Below are 17,621 nucleotides of genomic sequence, written 5' to 3'. Positions count from 1 at the left end.
TTTCAATAAGTTTAGCACGGTTCCTACGTGTGTTGTTGTTGAGTTTATGAGCGAGTCTAATGAAGGATAGCAACATAATAAGATTAAATTCACATTGTTTTTATTTTGTAAGCAACCTTTTAATTATTTTTCATCCCATAGAAAAGGGAAAACATATGAGCACTGAATGGCCCATGAATACTAATCATTCTACTAAGAAATTGTTTGGAAAAGAACCATGTTATCTAATGGTGGTATTGTTTTATGAAAAAATTATATAATAATACAAAGATTGAACCACAAAATTCTATTATACTCAGAAAGATGGCTTGACTCTCTTGATACCAAGGTAGTCAATGAAATAGTCAAATTAAGTTTAGATGAAAATGGGAGTGGTGATAATGGTAATCACTTTCTATGTCAATTTTTTTTTATCCTAATGGTATTGTTAGATCACTCAGAAACAACCCTAAGGTGACAACTCAAATCTAACCAAACATCTAACATGAAAGTCAAACTCTACTTTCTACAGCTCTCTCTTTTGCTGCATCATCTTAATTGATTTCACAATATTGAACACAAACCAAAACAGTCAACAATGGTGACATCTTAAACAAAAAGAAAAATATCTAAAAGTACACTTTAATCATAGATAACATTTTATTAAAAAAAAAACACTACAGTCTGAAAGAGGAGACTTCAATTCAAGGTTTTTGAATGCTTGTAAAGGTTCCTTGGCCATCGACATGGTTTCTTTGAATCGGTGAATTTCTGCTTCGTGCCAAGCCCTTGTCATGGGAGATTCACACATGTTTTCTACAAATATTTACATTGAAAATAATTTTTAGAGAATATATGAAAGAACTTTAGTTAACAAAACATCGGCACAATATAACTCAAATAAAAGTTGTTAAACTTATAGAAAAAAATAGATAAGAAAAAAGAAAGAATTAAAAAATTGTTATGTACGAAACTTATTTGTGTTGTTGGTCGAAGATCCATAGTTTGATGAATTATGTTTGCGAGCTTTATCTTTCAGCCTCAATTTGAGGGTGATAAACAATGGTTCTTTTGCAAACCAAGTTATCTATTTTTGAGATTTAGGCATACGCAACAATGCTAAAGGGTGAGAAATCGTTTCAAAGATAAAGATGTTTGAGTGGGTAATTGTGTGTTGAGATGAAGACATTTTTGTTGTTTATATAGTAAGTAAATGGGAATGGAGTTGTAGAAGTGGAATGGTCTTTTATCTTGGATTTAATTATTTATTTTTGTGTCATAATTAGATACTTTGATGTAGGATTTTAAATAAATTTTGAAGGTTACAATTTTTTCAACTTCTTCTAAATTAATCTATTAATTTACATGTAACTTCTAAATTGCATTAAAGTTTCTAGGAATTTGAATGGTTTTTTTTTTCATTATTATGCACTTTTTTTTGGTAAATAATTATTAGGCACCTTGATGTTGTTTGTGAATCAACGGCTAAGATTCAATCTAAGTGAAATAAAATGCATATTTACTAAAATATCCATGCCCATCTTTCAAAATTTTTGGAATTAATTGTTAAACGACTTATTTACCCTCAAGGCTGCAGAAACTCTGCTTTTATATATATTATAGATAGATAGATTATAGATTATAGATAGATTATAGATATAGAGTATATATATAATATTAATAATAATTATATTATGTTTTTTTATAAATTAAATATATAAAGAACATAATAATAAAATAAACAGTACTGTATCAACATGAATTTATATTTTTATAATTATGAACTTTATATAAATTTTATTTTATTCAAATGTTAAGGTTAACTTGAAGGTTTTAACGAGGTTCACTTTTGGTGTTGGGCCTTGGTAGCATGAGAGGGCTTGATTGGTTGTTGTGTCGTTCTGTTTTCTGTTCCCTTATTGCATAAGAGGGTTGTTCTCGTAGACTTTCTTTCATTTAATAAAGTTCTTTTTATGTAAAAAAAAAATCTATTATATAGTTGATACGGGGAATAATTAATTAATTTATGATGGAATTAGAATAATCTTAATGGTGAATAAAGGCTATTAATTTTTTTTCTCAAAAGCATAAAATGTATTGATATAAATGAGAGGAGATAAACATGATATACAGTATACAGTTTGATAATTTTTTTTAATGTCATACACGTTGGCCGGTTTGATAATTTTTTTTAATGTCATATAAAATTATTATTATGCTACTTAATAGAGCATTTACTACTACTTACTCCATTGACTAAAAAAACAAAAAGAATGAAATAAACATACTGTCATCACCTAGGTAGTTTAAAAAAAAAACTAGGTGGGGCTAAAACACATAAACATACGGTCGGACCGGGAACCGGATATCCCGCCGGTCCGGAACACTGCTAAAATCGGGTATTATCAAACCGGCCAAAACCCGTAAAAACCGGTTGAAAACAGGTCAAAACCGGTAAAATCGGCGGTTCTGTGGTTCAACCAGTTAGTAAAAAAAAATTATTTTTCCAATCAAACCTGTCCGTTTCTGCTCTGATTTCAAGCTGGTACCCCCTTGATTTTCACATTCTAGCCATTAATATTGGGTGTTTCCATAAAAAACTGCTGTGAACATTTATTATTGTTTTGAAATGGAGCATCTACCTAGTTTCAAAAAAAGAAATAGAGCATTTACTACTACTTACTCCATTGACTAAAAAAACAAAAAGAATGAAATAAACATACTATCATCAAAAGCATAAAATGTATTGATATAAATGAGAGGAGATAAACATGATATACAGTATACAGTTTGATAATTTTTTTTAATGTCATACACGTTGGCCGGTTTGATAATTTTTTTTAATGTCATATAAAATTATTATTATGCTACTTAATAGAGCATTTACTACTACTTACTCCATTGACTAAAAAAACAAAAAGAATGAAATAAACATACTGTCATCACCTAGGTAGTTTAAAAAAAAAACTAGGTGGGGCTAAAACACATAAACATACGGTCGGACCGGGAACCGGATATCCCGCCGGTCCGGAACACTGCTAAAACCGGGTATTATCAAACCGGCCAAAACCCGTAAAAACCGGTTGAAAACAGGTCAAAACCGGTAAAACCGGCGGTTCTGTGGTTCGACCAGTTAGTAAAAAAAATTATTTTTCCAATCAAACCTGTCCGTTTCTGCTCTGATTTCAAGCTGGTACCCCCTTGATTTTCACATTCTAGCCATTAATATTGGGTGTTTCCATAAAAAACTGCTGTGAACATTTATTATTGTTTTGAAATGGAGCATCTACCTAGTTTCAAAAAAAGAAATAGAGCATTTACTACTACTTACTCCATTGACTAAAAAAACAAAAAGAATGAAATAAACATACTGTCATCACCTAGGTAGTTTAAAAAAAAAAACTAGGTGGGGCTCACTATCATTTACGGAAGTTCTATTTTTTTAAAATATAACTTTAGTATTTAAATTGTCATATTTATTATATTAAAAAACTTTTCAAATTAAGTGGTACTATATATATACAATACAGTAGATGTAACCCAAAAAGTGTTATATATAGTATATATTATATTTTTAATAGCATTAATAATTAATATTTATTTTTTAAATACTATTTAAATATAACCGGTTGGACCCCGGTTAGACCCCGATTGAACCTTTAAACCTTAAACCAGTGCCTTCACCGGTTTAATGACCGGTCCGGTTTTCAGAACATTGGTATACACCCTCTTCTAAGGGGATAAAAAAACATAAGGAGTCAACAACGCAAGCCTCAAAAAAGCTCACATCCGAAGAAAGGAGCCCTAGTAAAAATAGTCCCAAAGCCACAAAAATTACGGCCCATTAAAAACCCGCCAGACAGTTTGCTAGGTCTAAAAATCACGAGAAAGCCCACAAAACCCTTCCAACAGCAGCAAAGCAAGCAGAATAGAACCATTAATCTTAATGGTGAATAAAGGCTATTAATTTTATTGCTTGTTTTATGTTTCTTACTTGTAAGAGAAAATACTATTACTAATAAAAAACTTGACAACACAAGTTTCTAGGAAGGACCGAAAGAGTAACAAACAATGCAAGAGAAAAAAAAAAGGAAACCAAAACAGTGAGACCCACCACAAGAAAAGAATGAAACAAAATAAAAATAAAACCTTAAATAAAATAACATCCAAAAAATATATTACCATGGTTCCAAATTAACGTAACATATATAGATCATAAAATAAGCAAATGATTAATATTTATAATTCACCATTAAAATTATTCTAATTCCATTGTAAATTAATTAGTTATTTGTGGCTGCCTCGAATGTTGTTTAAACTCTTGGTATTTCTTTGGTTCTGGTTAAGATCTTCGATTTTGGTTCTTTGGCTTTTCTCTTTTGTCTAGAGATGTTCTTGCTATTTATACCTTATAGGGTGATTAAGTGGTTGTGTATTTCTGTGGATGTTCGAGGTTTTGTTTTTTGTATCTTCATTATCCTACTTCTGAGCTTAATCTCTTCCTTTTTTATATAAATAATATATTTGGATTTAAAAAAATTTAATTAGTTATTTCTCATATCACGTGTACACTAAATGGAATTAAAATAAAGTTAGTTTGATAATATTTGAATTCATTTTTAAATTCAACGTTAGTATCACAAGCATTATCAGATTGGCAAATATACAATACACAACAATAGCTTTAGTTTAAAAGTATTTGAAATCATCTTTTTTTAAAAAAAAGGAAATCATTTTTTTTCTTCATCGGAAAATAGGAAATCATCTTTTAATTCCACACGCAATGTCAAATTTTTAATTTGAGAAAACCACAAATAAGTTTTCAACAAATAGAAATATATTTAGTTTTAAAATATTTAAAATCATATTTTAATTCTATGCCAATATCATACGGAGTATTTTATATATATATATATATATATATATATATAAAACGTAATTATGGTTTTTGTAAATTGTAAAATTTGATATTCCGCTGATATTAGCGTGAAATTAAAGATCATTTCAAATATTTTCAAACTAAAGCTATTTCCATTTATTGTATAGTCTCTTTTCGGATAGTTGATATGAGAAATAACTTATTAATTTACGATAGAACTAGAATCATCTTAATGGTGAATTTTTTTGGTAGAATCTTAATGGTGAATAAATTATAAATTATATTAATTGGTTTGCTTATTTTATGATATATATGTCAAATCATTTGTTACCATGCCAATTCCTTGTATAAGCAAATTGGATATATAATACTGTCCATTTATTGTATAGTCTTTATTAGGATCATTTGTTGCATAGTTGATATGAGAAATAGCTAATTAATTTACGATAGAATTAAAATCATTTTAATGGTGAATAAAATTTATTAACTGCTTTGCTTATTTTATGATATATGTCAAATCATTTGTTATCATGTTAATTCTTTGTATAAGCAAATTGGCTATGTAACAGTGTCATAGAAAAATCACGTAATTAAGATTTCATTGGAGTGTCACAAACTGAATTCATTTTAACTTTGACCTAAGTTCAAAAAAAAAAAAAACTTTGACCTTATTTCAATGCATGAATTTTATGACTAGTAAGATAATTTAGAAAAAAATGTTAATTAATTTTAACCATATATTTCTTTATATATTAAAAAACTCCATTTAAATTTTACCTTAATATTCAAAGCAGTAAAAAATTATAAAAATTCTCGCATTAAAGAAAGGTCACACTTGACAGTTTTAAGTTTGTGAGTAAAACATTAAAATTAATTCAAAATGCTACCAAACTTGGAGTATGTTGTTATTGGACATTATAGTTTACTTAATTAAGGTCATAAGAGACATTTTAATTTTTTTTAAAATAAATTTAATGTTTTGGTAAAACGGTAACATTTGTAGCTATAAATTGGTGTCCTATGCGCTTACACGAGTGATTCACCCAAAAGAGTACTTCATACCACCTCGTTAAGATGGAGGACCTGATCATGACTTATGAAGATGAGGATGGGAGTGTTAGGTTGCTACCTGGGTACATATTTGATCCCACTGATGAGGTTCTTGTGGATTTTTACCTAAAGAGAAGAGCCTTTGCTCAACCACTTCCTATTCAAATCATCCCAGATTTTGATGTGTTTCTCATTGAGCCTTGGGATCTTCCAGGAGGTTGGTGATTTTTTCTTTTAAAAAAAATTCTTTTTAATTTATCCATGAGACATTTAGTATGTTTAGATCAATATTTATCATCACGATTGATTTTTGTAAAGTGATTGATGTTTGAATACATTTATGAAAAAATGTTTTTTTTTAGATAATGTTTGGAAATTCATTCATAAAATATCATATTTGATTATATTTAACGTACAAACTACACTCTTTAGATTCTACCAGAATTGATTTTGGGTCTTAAAATAATTCTCCAAATTGACTCTAAAACATCAATAATTTTCATAAGAAAATAATTTTACTCTACGAGAATTGATTCTGAGGTTTCCCAATGAGAAACCAAACATGCTCTTAAGATTTTATGGCTCTTGGCTCTTGCTCTAACCCAGAGAGAATGAGATTTGTTTCTTATAAAAAAATCAAGTTTTTCATGTCTATGAATTTTTATGTGTTATTTTCAAATTAAATGGGAATCGAATTACCAATATGGTGTTTTGAATTTAATTTCGGTTTGCAGATGAAAAGATTTTCAATGAGCAAAAGTACTTCTTCTACAACACCATGGGTCGTGACCTTGAAAACCTTGACATGGTAGTTGTTGGGAGTGGTCAATGGAGAGTTATGGAGAAAGACAAAAATATTCCTATTTCTCAACACAATGAGGTGATTGGAAAGAGGAACACCCTGAATTTTTGGGAAGTTGAAGGCGAATGTGCTAGAAGGACCAAATGGGTGATGCATGAGTTCCGCCTTGTACTAATATCCGACCCATCTAAGGTAAATTAAGAATATGGCAGCTTGCTAACCTTTTTCAATATCATCAAAATTGAGAAAAGATTTAGGCATCTAACTATACTTTGTTATGTGTTTATTATGTTTATAAAATGTAACATAGCATGACACAAGACTTCTCTAGCAGTACATTTTTGTTCTATTGAAAAGGGTGGAACAATAAAGAATAGAACAAAAAGCTCTTTTAAAGTTTTTACATTGTAAAAGAAAATTCCTAATTAATATTTGAAACCTTTTAGTTATATAATAATAGAAAAATAAAATAAATTATACATTTAAATATTATTATAAATTAATGTGAGTTATAAAATTATTTTGTTTAACTGTGTTAAAAATTCAAAATTATACACGTTTTATATAAATTTGCATATTTTCATAAATTTAGTGCAAATAATTTACTATAAATTTAAAAAATTAATACATATATGTGTGTGTGCGTGCATGTATGTAGAAAATATATTTGGTTGAATTAAATTTTTATGTTCAATCAAATATTAAATATGAAAGGGTTATTTACGTACTTAAACTTATGCTTCTATTGTAATAAAGTTATTTTGTTCTAGAGTTACCAAATACAATATATAGAATATTAGTATTCTAGTATATTTGATACCATTACCAAACGTGCCTTCGAGTAATGTCTTCGAATTATCAATGGGAATGGTTGATTAGTAGGTATGATCATTATAAATTGTTTCTTTTTGTCTCATCATCAGCATTTGTTCACTAAAGAATACTCGTGGTGCAACAAATAACCATTTAAGTTTTTTAAAAATTAATCACTGAAAACTTTGTTATTCAAAATGCAGATGATAAATTGGGCTCTGTATCGTATTTTTCAGAATAAGGATCATCAAATAGGGCGAAGAATGTAAAATTAAATGGTTTAATGAAGAAAACTCCAATGCTAAGTGTGATGAAGTCATTGATTTCAACGGCGAGAGTGGAAGTTTCTTAGACTCTCCCCAAATACTTCTTTAAGTGAAGGTAGTGAATCTCTTTAAATAAACAATTTTTCATGTGCCCTCTTTATTGGTGTCCTCTTTAATTTGTAGTTGATCGATAATTGATTGTTTGGTGTAATAAATATCATGCATGATGCATAATAATACTCTAGCTACTATGCTTAAAATAAGTTGATCGATAAGTCTTGAAATTAGTATTTTAGTTTTTAACAAGGAAATGACAACACAACCCTAAATTAAAGACAATATGAGAGATCTAGCTACTGTGCTTAAAATACATACCTACAACATGTTATTTGCCTATAAAAAAACCTACAACATGTAATTCTAAACATTTTGAATCAAATATCAATTACAATACTCTGGTATACAATTTGAAAGAGATTTCTACTATGTATTAATACTTCCTAACGAATTTAACTAACCAAAATTTCTCCTAGAAAAGTTTTACCAAACATTTAATTAAGTATTTAAGAGACTTTCAAAAAAAAAAGTATTTAAGAGATAATGATATTCAAATTGGAAGTTTTTAATTTAATTAGAGATTATTCCAAGAAACATGTTAAATTTTTTGAATACTAATGAGAAGAATTTTTAACTATATCAAGTTTTCGTTCAAAAAAAACTATATCAAGTTTCAAACAAAGATTTTGTTTTATTGGAAAATAGTTATACAAAGTTTGATAAAAAATGTGATGTTCAAAAAAACTTTGAGTAGTCTAATACTAATTTGGTAAATTAGTGTTATGACCTACTTTATTAAAAAGTATTATTTACTAATTTTTCTTCTTAAATATTCTTAAAGCTTCATTATTATCTATAATTAATATATATATATATATATATATATATATAAAAAGGAATGATGAAGTTACTCTATTTAGTGTTAAACCCTAATATTTATTCTATTAAAATTTGATGGCTGAAATTAATTGTGAGTGTCTATCTAGTGACACTCCAACATCTTAATTGATTTTTTTAGAATAATTAAATAATTATTAATAATAAGTCTTGAGAATGTTATTCTCAAGTAGGAACAACAAATAGCTAAACTAATACTCATTGCTGAAATAAAATCCATACACTCTTTTTTGTCTAAATATTATGCTATAGAATTAATTTCTCTATAAATATGAGAAACCCCAATGTACAATTCACTTGTTCTCATTATTGGGTCATTTTCCATTGATTCTCTCAATAACAGTGAATCCCAAAAACATAGAATCTTCCCTTGAACAATCAAGAAGGAGAACACAACCCTAGGTGGCCTCAGGATTCTAACCTCACTCCAAACACTATGGTGCAGATCGAAGGAGGAAACAAAGCAAGAGTAAACCCCAAAAATACAGAATCTTCCCTTGAACAAAGAAGAGGACAAGGAATAAGACGAGTTTCCAGATCTGAAATCTAGAGGAAGAGGAGGATCAAGTTCCCAATAACCCAAAAGCGGATTATAAATCTCAACATCCAAACGGTCCTCAATATCAACCAGGTTCCCAATAAACCTAACACCATCGACAACAATAAAAAAATGAACTTAGGGTTTTGAAGAGTTCGAGATTATTTATCATGGAAAACACCGAGAAGAGGGTTGATTCTAGGGTAGTGAAATGGCGGTGCGGCGTGCCATACGGGGTGGAGGACCGGGGTGTAGAGGAAATTGGGGGCGGTGATGAAGAAGAAGGAGGTGGTGCCGATGAAGAAGGTGTTGGGTTGGTGCTGCTGCTGCAGGGTGGTTGGAGTTGGGAGAAGGAACCATGAGTTAGAGGAAGGGTCGAAGGCGAAGGATTGGTTGTTCTTGGAGGAGATGGTGTGGATTCCATGGATGAAGAACCAAGGTTGGCGTTGGTGTTGGTGGGAGTGGAGGGTGACAGTGGTGGTGGTTGATTAAATATATTCAAGTAGTTTATACCTTACACATTTATCATGCCTTATCCATCATCTATAGAGTGAATTAAATAATCCATCATTTTGATGTATAAGAGGGGATTCGTGTATAAACTTATACAATACAATTTGAGGACCGAACAATGGATAAGTCCATAATATATTGCATAACATATACCATCAAATAATACATTGTTGATGCACTATTCATTCACTTCTTTTATATATCTTTTAATTAATTTATGTCACATCAGAAAATTTTTATTTTAATTAAAAATTAAAAAGAAATATAATTGCTTGATTTTATGTGGTTAGTGATGAAGTTTGAGGGAAATATTTAAGGGGGTCGAGATAATATTTTAATATATAAATTAAAATATGTTTTATCATTAAAAGAAAGAATTAAATTAATTTACAAACAATATAGAGATTCATAATGGTGTGTGTCAGGTCCACGTGAACAGTCTACACCACGGTCTCCTCAACAACTGTGGGATGGACGAGACGATAATGCGTAGGGGAAGACAGGGTATATAAAGGCTCCTCCTTCACCGAATACGATGAAGCGATAAGTCCAGTCGGGGTAAACTCAATGCTCGGCTCGCTCATCGCACTCATAGCTAGGGAGTCGCATCCATATCTATCAAGACCATACAGGGAGGAATGGGCTAGTGAAGAATCCTCCAAACACGCCGACTAGAAATGTAGCATCCTCGATCATCGTAGAGTCTCTCCATGATCCGCCCAAAGTAATTGATGCGACGAGGGTGGCAGTCGTACTCCCATGCGTCCCTCGATGCACAATTGATCAGGTCAAAGTCGGTCTCACCCAAGGGCCAGACTTCTATCCACAGGTCCCTCAAGGTGCTACCAATCGTCTAGAGAAACGTCCAAAACACATACATGACCAATAAGAACATGTAAGGGTCAACTTCTTCCACAAAGTTTATAATAGGACGTGCACAAAACACAAACAAGTATATCAATCAATACATGCATATTCAACAACACAGTCTCAGTCCCAACCAATTGTCATACATCGATAACTTTTATGGGAATCTACATAGCCTCTATTGTTAGCGTATGTCATATGCTCAATGCAGTTCCAAAACGATTCGGATAAATACGCCAACTCCATACTAGGCATGAGAGACAAACACATGGAAACCTAGTCAGTTAGCCTATAGTTAGTGACCTACCGTTGCTGCCACTTCTAATGACTCAGGCAGGCATTAGGGATCGAATACATGAACTACTCGCGGTATCCTTGAGTGATTCACATAATCAATAGCATGCAATCATCTCATCAATCTCGTAATCTCATATAGTCATGACTAACTGTTGATATTCTCAAGTCTTCACAACATATCATAATTCAACATAACATTTAAGCTCAATTAATGCATCATAATCTCAAGCTTAGCCATAAATCAAGTTCATGAATATTCAGGCATAACATACAATATACAAGTTGCACGATTAAGTCCCAAAGCTCGAAGTGCCCTCACCTTAGATGCTTTACCAAGCTCTAGCTCTTGAGTAAGGCGTGTGGTCTGAACCTTAAAAGGCACACAACATACTAAACTTAGTCTTAAGATCACGCCTAAAGTTCAAGTCAAACTTAGCTAGGCCTCCTAGCTTACTTAAACTATATGCACATGGCTTACGCATCAAGGACTAAAGTCTAAATCGTAGATAAGTTTCAGGTTTTGAAGAAAGTTCCTTCAAGAAAGCACATATTGCAAACAAGTTCTCAAACTTGTAAGAACTTCAGTTCCAGTCCCCTTAAAACATGAAATTATTAAAAGGTCCTTGAACCTTTAAGAAATTTAATTATAGTCCTTAACAAACACATATTTATGAAACGATCCTCAAACTTTCAAGTAATTTTATTTTGATCCTCAAAAAATTCGTATTTACTAAGAAGTCCTAGCTGAAAAACTAAAGATTAGTCCCAAACTTTTCATAATTTTTCTTTTAACCCAAAGCTTCCATAACACATAGTTTTAGTCCAAAACCTCATTTTCAAGCATCAAAACCACTAACACAACTTAACTAACTCATGCATCAACACATAACAAGTTTCAAACAACTAAACTTGACCCGAAACCCCATCGATAGCCACGGCCACACACCCCAAATCAAAGCTTTTTTTAACACTTAAAATCTATTAATCAAAGTTTCAAAACCCAAAACCCAAAGTGTATGGTTCGGCCAGGCTCATTTAGTACCAAGATGATATTTTTCTCACACAACACTTAGCCAAAAGTTGAAAAACCTAACCCTAACATCAAGCACACAAACTAGCTTTTCAAAAAAGTGATTTTCAACCTGCAACCTCACATAAAGCTCACAGCCTAACCCCCTTTAAATAGGAAGGCAAATTTTTCTTCCAAAACCAAATAACACACAAGTAGGAAATAAGCTAGTTCAAGAGGAAAAACTAGTTTCAAAACTCAAAAACCACTTTTGGTGAAAAAACACTTTTATGAAACTCCACTTTTTAGCAAAACACATATATCATTGGAAAACTCTTCACACCCTCTACAACTTTTATGAAGGACTTCACCTCAAAATCTAAAGTTCCAAAATCACTTTATCTCAAAAAATCAACTTCCAACATTTGTTAAGACACTTAGTTCAAAAGCCCAATTCCATAAATCTCAACATCAAGACATCAACCTTTCACAAACATTTTTTACATTTTTAAGAAGCCAAAGATGAGCTCTACAACATTAGTGAAGGGAAAAAGATGAAAGGCTTTGCTTAACATACAAAAGTTCCAAAAACATCAACTTTATGCATGATTTTAGTACCAATAGAAAGAGAAAGAAGAGTTCTACCTCTTTGATAGACCCAAAACCTTAGCGGAGGTAGGATTCTGTAATAGTCTAGCCACCTATGTCATAAATTTCAAAATTCCTCTATCCAAATACATTTGTTCCCTTTTATAGGGGATATGCTGAAACCCTAAGAATGGACCTAATTGGAATTTGGGCCTTATAAGTTTCGGCCCAACAACCCTTACAATATACCACTCTCTCGCCATAAGGGCAGTGGCTATCTAGTCTTTCAAGCTTTAACACTAGTTCGCCGATCCTTATTCCCCCGCCATTCTGGCGGCTTTGATTGACCAACAAGTAACATGGGTTGGACCCCTATTATGGCGAGGGGTCTCGCCCAATCCACTCTTAAGCACAGTTAAACACTAATGAATAAGAAAATTCCAACATTAAAAGAAGAAGATGATGTTCCATACCCCTCTATTAAGGGTAAGTGATTTTTTTCTTCCTAATTTTGTCTTTATCCTAGTCAAAGGGTTGGTAAAAGGTCACTTTCACCAAATTAATTCTCTTGCCTCTTTGTAGATTTGAATTTCCCACCAAAATAAATAATCATCCTCATAAAATTAATCACTCAATTAAATTCCATGAGATCACAAACAAATACAGGCTGAAAAATATTATATATATATATATATATTTATATTTATATCGCGCAACCCATATATAACAAGTAAATCGATACGCGTTTCAATTCTGAAACTAATTAAAGTGTCTTATAGGTATTTTGATGCGACGTCAAAATTCGTTATTTTGACGCGGCGTCAAAATAATCGTGCAACACGTTAATCGCGTCATTATTTTCCGCTGTCGGAAAAGTAATATAAAAAAGTAAATTATATTCACCCAATTAAATAACATAACACATAACAAATATTCCATATATAAGTCAAATATCAATCTGAGTAGGACTTCCGTGTCATTTGGATGAAAAATTTAACGTCAAAGAGTAAATACGACAATGCTAATTTTGGAGGGATGAAAACACAAAAAAATCAAGGACTATAAACGAAAAAAATTGGGTGTATTCCAAGGACTAAGAACTTAATGAAAATCCCACATGTCAGATCTACGTGGACTTGCGTCATGGTTGGATGAAAAATTTAACATTAAGGACTAAAATCGAAGCTGATAATTTTTAAGGGATGAAAAACATAAATGTGTTTTTGCAAGGAATGAAAATATTAAAGTCTCACAATGGATAGTTGAAAGAGACAATAAAAGTACATAACATTGAGTGCTTTGGGTCCAATTGCATTAAGATTTTTTAACCACATCCACAATTAAGCCCAATAACACACTCACCTTATTCTAAAAGTCATTTTCAGACCGCGCTTCCAAGTTCAACAAGTCACATAAGAGTATAAGACTTATATTAGCCTATAAACAACATTAAACTTTCATTTCTAATACTCATCCATACTGATTATCATAGATTACAGGAAATAGACCAAAGGTCCCATGACCTGTAAAACTCAACTACATTAATTACATAAGTCATCAAATACTAAATAACTTATACCCTATTTATGTAGATGCCAGACATTCTCATCTCATCCCCATGGTAAGATCGATCAGTTTGATCACCATCTAGCACATTCTGATAATTAAATAGAGCCATTGCATCACTTTCTCTTGCTTTTCAATCCCTATTATCATTGGTTAATAAAATCTTCACAAAATATCTGATAGAAATTAGCCACGAACAAGGCTCGAATTTAGAGCATGAATTAATTCCTGACGTAGATTGCCTGCTACCACTTCACCACACAAAGGATATCTTCTGTACACATTAATTTCATAGCTCCAGCACCACAACTGCTCATCAAACAAAAATATGGTGAAGGAAGGATTAGTCAAATTCTGTTCTTAGACAAAAAAATAATTCAAAGTCTTCATCAAACGTCTCTATAATTTTACAAATAGAAGGCAAATTATTAGAACTGATCAACTATAATTCAAACATTAACTCTTAATCTAATAATTAGCAAAAAAATAAAAAATGATCGCAATTTCCTACGTGAATGTCTTATTAAGACGATTTATGTCACTTTCCACGTCAAAAAGTTGATATATGTCAAATTTTCCTGTTAATTATTGGATGAAAAGATAACATATGTATCAAATTTGTTCAATTTTAAAAAGTAAATGGACTTAATTTGATCAATTTAAATTATAGGGACAAAAATCAGATATTCCCAATACTATAAAGACTAAAAATGCAATTAAGTCTAATTAAAAATATTGCACTAGCATGGCTTACATTCAGAGTCTGTTGTGATCCAGCTTCCTTTTCTACAGCCATTCTCTGAATGAGGAATGGATATGGTGGAAGTTGCAATTTGGTTTTGTCCAAATCTTGATGAGGATGCTACTGAGATAGCTGAGTAGGCAGAGGAAGTGGTGGAGCAGCTTTCCACATCCCATCTGAAACTGATCTTGGGTGACTCACTGCAAACTTGATCCTCATCCGGAACTGCTTTCAAGGTTCCACGCCTCCGGAACATTAAAATCTGATAACAATTCCATGATCATGATCTTGTTTAATAATTAGCATTGTAAAGTGTAAAAAATAAGCTAAGTGATGTAAAATGTTTTTTCTGGCGTACTATCAATTCAGTTGATGAACTAGCTTAAGAATTAGAGTTGGCAAACATCTTAGTATATTTCTGAATGTTTTTTTGTATTTTTGGTGTGAGACACTGATATTTTTTAGAAGCAATCATGTTTGAGCCGAAAACATTCACATCCTGATGGGATTAGCTCTCAGTGAGGTCTATTGACTTTATTCTATACAATAAACTCGAACTCAAAACTTTGTTTAAGGGGAAATCAAACATGTATTACTTGAACCAACCACATGGATGTTGGTTTTATAGACTGTTTTTTTATCATTTCTCTTTTGGCTAATTAAAGGGTGCTAAATAATTAATCATCATGGCAATTTAATATGGCTACAACATACACACATGACAATATAATGTGACAAGAAGGTGCAGATAAATGAACTATCACCCACCCCACACATGGTCTTCAGGGCAATGAATCAAAAGCACACATGCTGAAAATATATAGTTAAGGACTTGAGGGTAATTGAAGAGGTTGAAAATAGTTTACCTTTTTTCCATAGAATTTTCCTCCTTTCTCTGTTTTGGAAAAAGCAGCCCATCTAATTAGCTCTTTCATCTTCGAAATGGTCTTTTTCCTATCCCCCTTGCTCTGATCTTTATTTTCTGTGGCATCACATTGGCCATTTCTTTGAGCTGAGGATGACAATGGTGCCTCAGTTATAGGCAAAACCTTGTTTCCCACATGAGCTGTTGAATCTGTCTTGGTAACAACCCCTTCTTCTCTTGATGATTCTTCTTTCTTCATTTTCATAGAGATCAGAAAATGCCTTCTATGAAAGCTTCCTAATCTCTTTAAGTTGATGGTTTTGTAGAAGCAAGCCTTCGGAATGTCTTTTCTATACACAAAAGCCAATAACTTCAGATTCTTGCTGCATGATTCGAATCTCTTTGTTCTTCTATATGATCCATCATGCTTCAGTAGACTAACCTTTTTCCCTCTTCCATTTTGTGCTGAAAATTAAAACACAAAAAAATAAACATAATATATTTGCATTAAATTTCTTCATCTTGTATACCAAAATATTAAAATTTGAATTAGGCCTAACTCAACTCCAAAATATAGTTTAACAGTGAGGGTTGTTTTCTTTTTGGTCATATACATAGCAAATGTGGGACTTCTGAAAACAAAAAGAAGTTTTGCAGTTCTACTATATACCTAATCAGATTAGTTGAGAAACTTGAAAGAGTCAATCTTACCTCTGATTTCTTCCCTGAAGGTGCTGCTCTTTCTTTCTTGTTCTTGTGCCCTTTTAAAGAGCCAATGAAGAATCTGCTTTCACACACCAAAAGATTTACTATAACTTTCCTGTAAATAATGCATGGTGCATCCACAATATATATATTATCATAACATAAACAAAGCATATACCTGCATGTGTACTGTGGATATTTTGTTCCAAGTTTAAGTACTATAACTTTTTTGTATGTGTGTCTGTGTATGATGACTGTATTGGTCAAATGAACAGCACAGCAGATCTATCTGTTCTGTCTGGATGCAAAAGATTCCTGTCTAGTCTTTGAGGCCTATGGTGGGATTAAGACAAAGAAAATTGCAGTGAATCTAATGAAAATGTTGAGACAACCAAGCGGTGAGTGGGGAATAGTTGGCTTATGATTCTGATTTCAGAGTAACATGGGACTTATCATATATAACATGATCAAGTGGAGCATAATAAGGTAAAGGACCTAAATTTAATTAAGAAGCAAACGTTTCTCCCTATGTGGCATTGTTCCTGGCCATACACTTGTTATGCGTCTATACCATCAAATGAATGTTTTTTACTTGAGATAGAATTTCAGATGAACATGCATAATTTGGGCTTTTGGATGTGAAATCTTATTAAATGAGATATTTTTTAGATTTCTTAATTTGTTTGTTTCTGTTTAGTTGTGTGATTTTGCAAGCAAGTATGTTATGTATTTGTATTGTCTTATCTTATTATCGTTCTTAAAGTATTGTTATATCGTATTTTTAGCTCATATAAGATATTTATTTATTTGATGTAAGGGTCGTTTAACTATTAATGATGACCTTTGTCAAAAAAGAATTAACTAGCAATAATGATTAGTGAGGAGTGAGACAATTAATTGATGTAGAATGCTTAAGTTATTTTTACAGCCAAGATGAGCAATCCTACATTCCTACTCATGTTCCTAAGGAGACATGCTACATACAATACGGTTTAAAGAAAATGGATAAAACAACAACTATTCAATGTACGTAAAAGATGGTGTATGTTTGGAAATTCATATGAAAATTATGACTAAACTAAAGTTTTTTTCTCATGATTTTTCTTCACCGTGGTTTTTGATTGAGTTTACAAATATGCACTTAAAGTACAATTGGGTAAACAACTTAATTAAGCACTATGACGATAA

General features: G+C 31.5%; 3 protein-coding genes across 3 annotated transcripts; 1 reads left to right on the top strand and 2 right to left on the bottom strand.

Moving 5' to 3' along the window:
* Window positions 1–5,932: 5,932 nt before the first annotated feature.
* On the top strand, window positions 5,933–7,792 carry LOC130719601 (NAC domain-containing protein 83-like). The gene is made up of 3 exons (XM_057570221.1): window positions 5,933–6,125; window positions 6,643–6,902; window positions 7,727–7,792. Exons 1-3 carry the CDS (start codon window positions 5,933–5,935, stop codon window positions 7,790–7,792), a joined length of 519 nt encoding a protein of 172 aa, XP_057426204.1.
* A 1,192-nt stretch (window positions 7,793–8,984) lies between these two features.
* On the bottom strand, window positions 8,985–9,766 carry LOC130719579 (F-box/kelch-repeat protein At3g24760-like; the record flags this gene model as incomplete). Its single annotated transcript, XM_057570198.1, has 2 exons — window positions 8,985–9,418; window positions 9,463–9,766. Coding segments are annotated over 2 exons (738 nt in total), but the record flags the coding sequence as incomplete, so codon positions are not given.
* A 4,024-nt stretch (window positions 9,767–13,790) lies between these two features.
* On the bottom strand, window positions 13,791–16,874 carry LOC130729321 (uncharacterized). The gene is made up of 5 exons (XM_057581039.1): window positions 16,612–16,874; window positions 16,440–16,512; window positions 15,730–16,193; window positions 14,876–15,125; window positions 13,791–14,430 (listed from the first exon to the last, which is right to left on the bottom strand). The coding sequence occupies exons 1-5, from the start codon at window positions 16,615–16,617 to the stop codon at window positions 14,411–14,413; spliced, it is 813 nt and encodes a 270-aa protein (XP_057437022.1). The 5' UTR covers window positions 16,618–16,874; the 3' UTR covers window positions 13,791–14,410.
* Between the last annotated feature and the right edge of the window lie 747 nt (window positions 16,875–17,621).

Source organism: Lotus japonicus, chromosome 1 (genome assembly GCF_012489685.1).
Source record: "Lotus japonicus ecotype B-129 chromosome 1, LjGifu_v1.2".
NCBI classification, from domain to species: Eukaryota; Viridiplantae; Streptophyta; class Magnoliopsida; order Fabales; family Fabaceae; genus Lotus; species Lotus japonicus.
The sequence above is the reverse complement of the archived record's forward strand: the minus strand, read 5'-3'. Positions and strand labels throughout refer to the sequence as shown.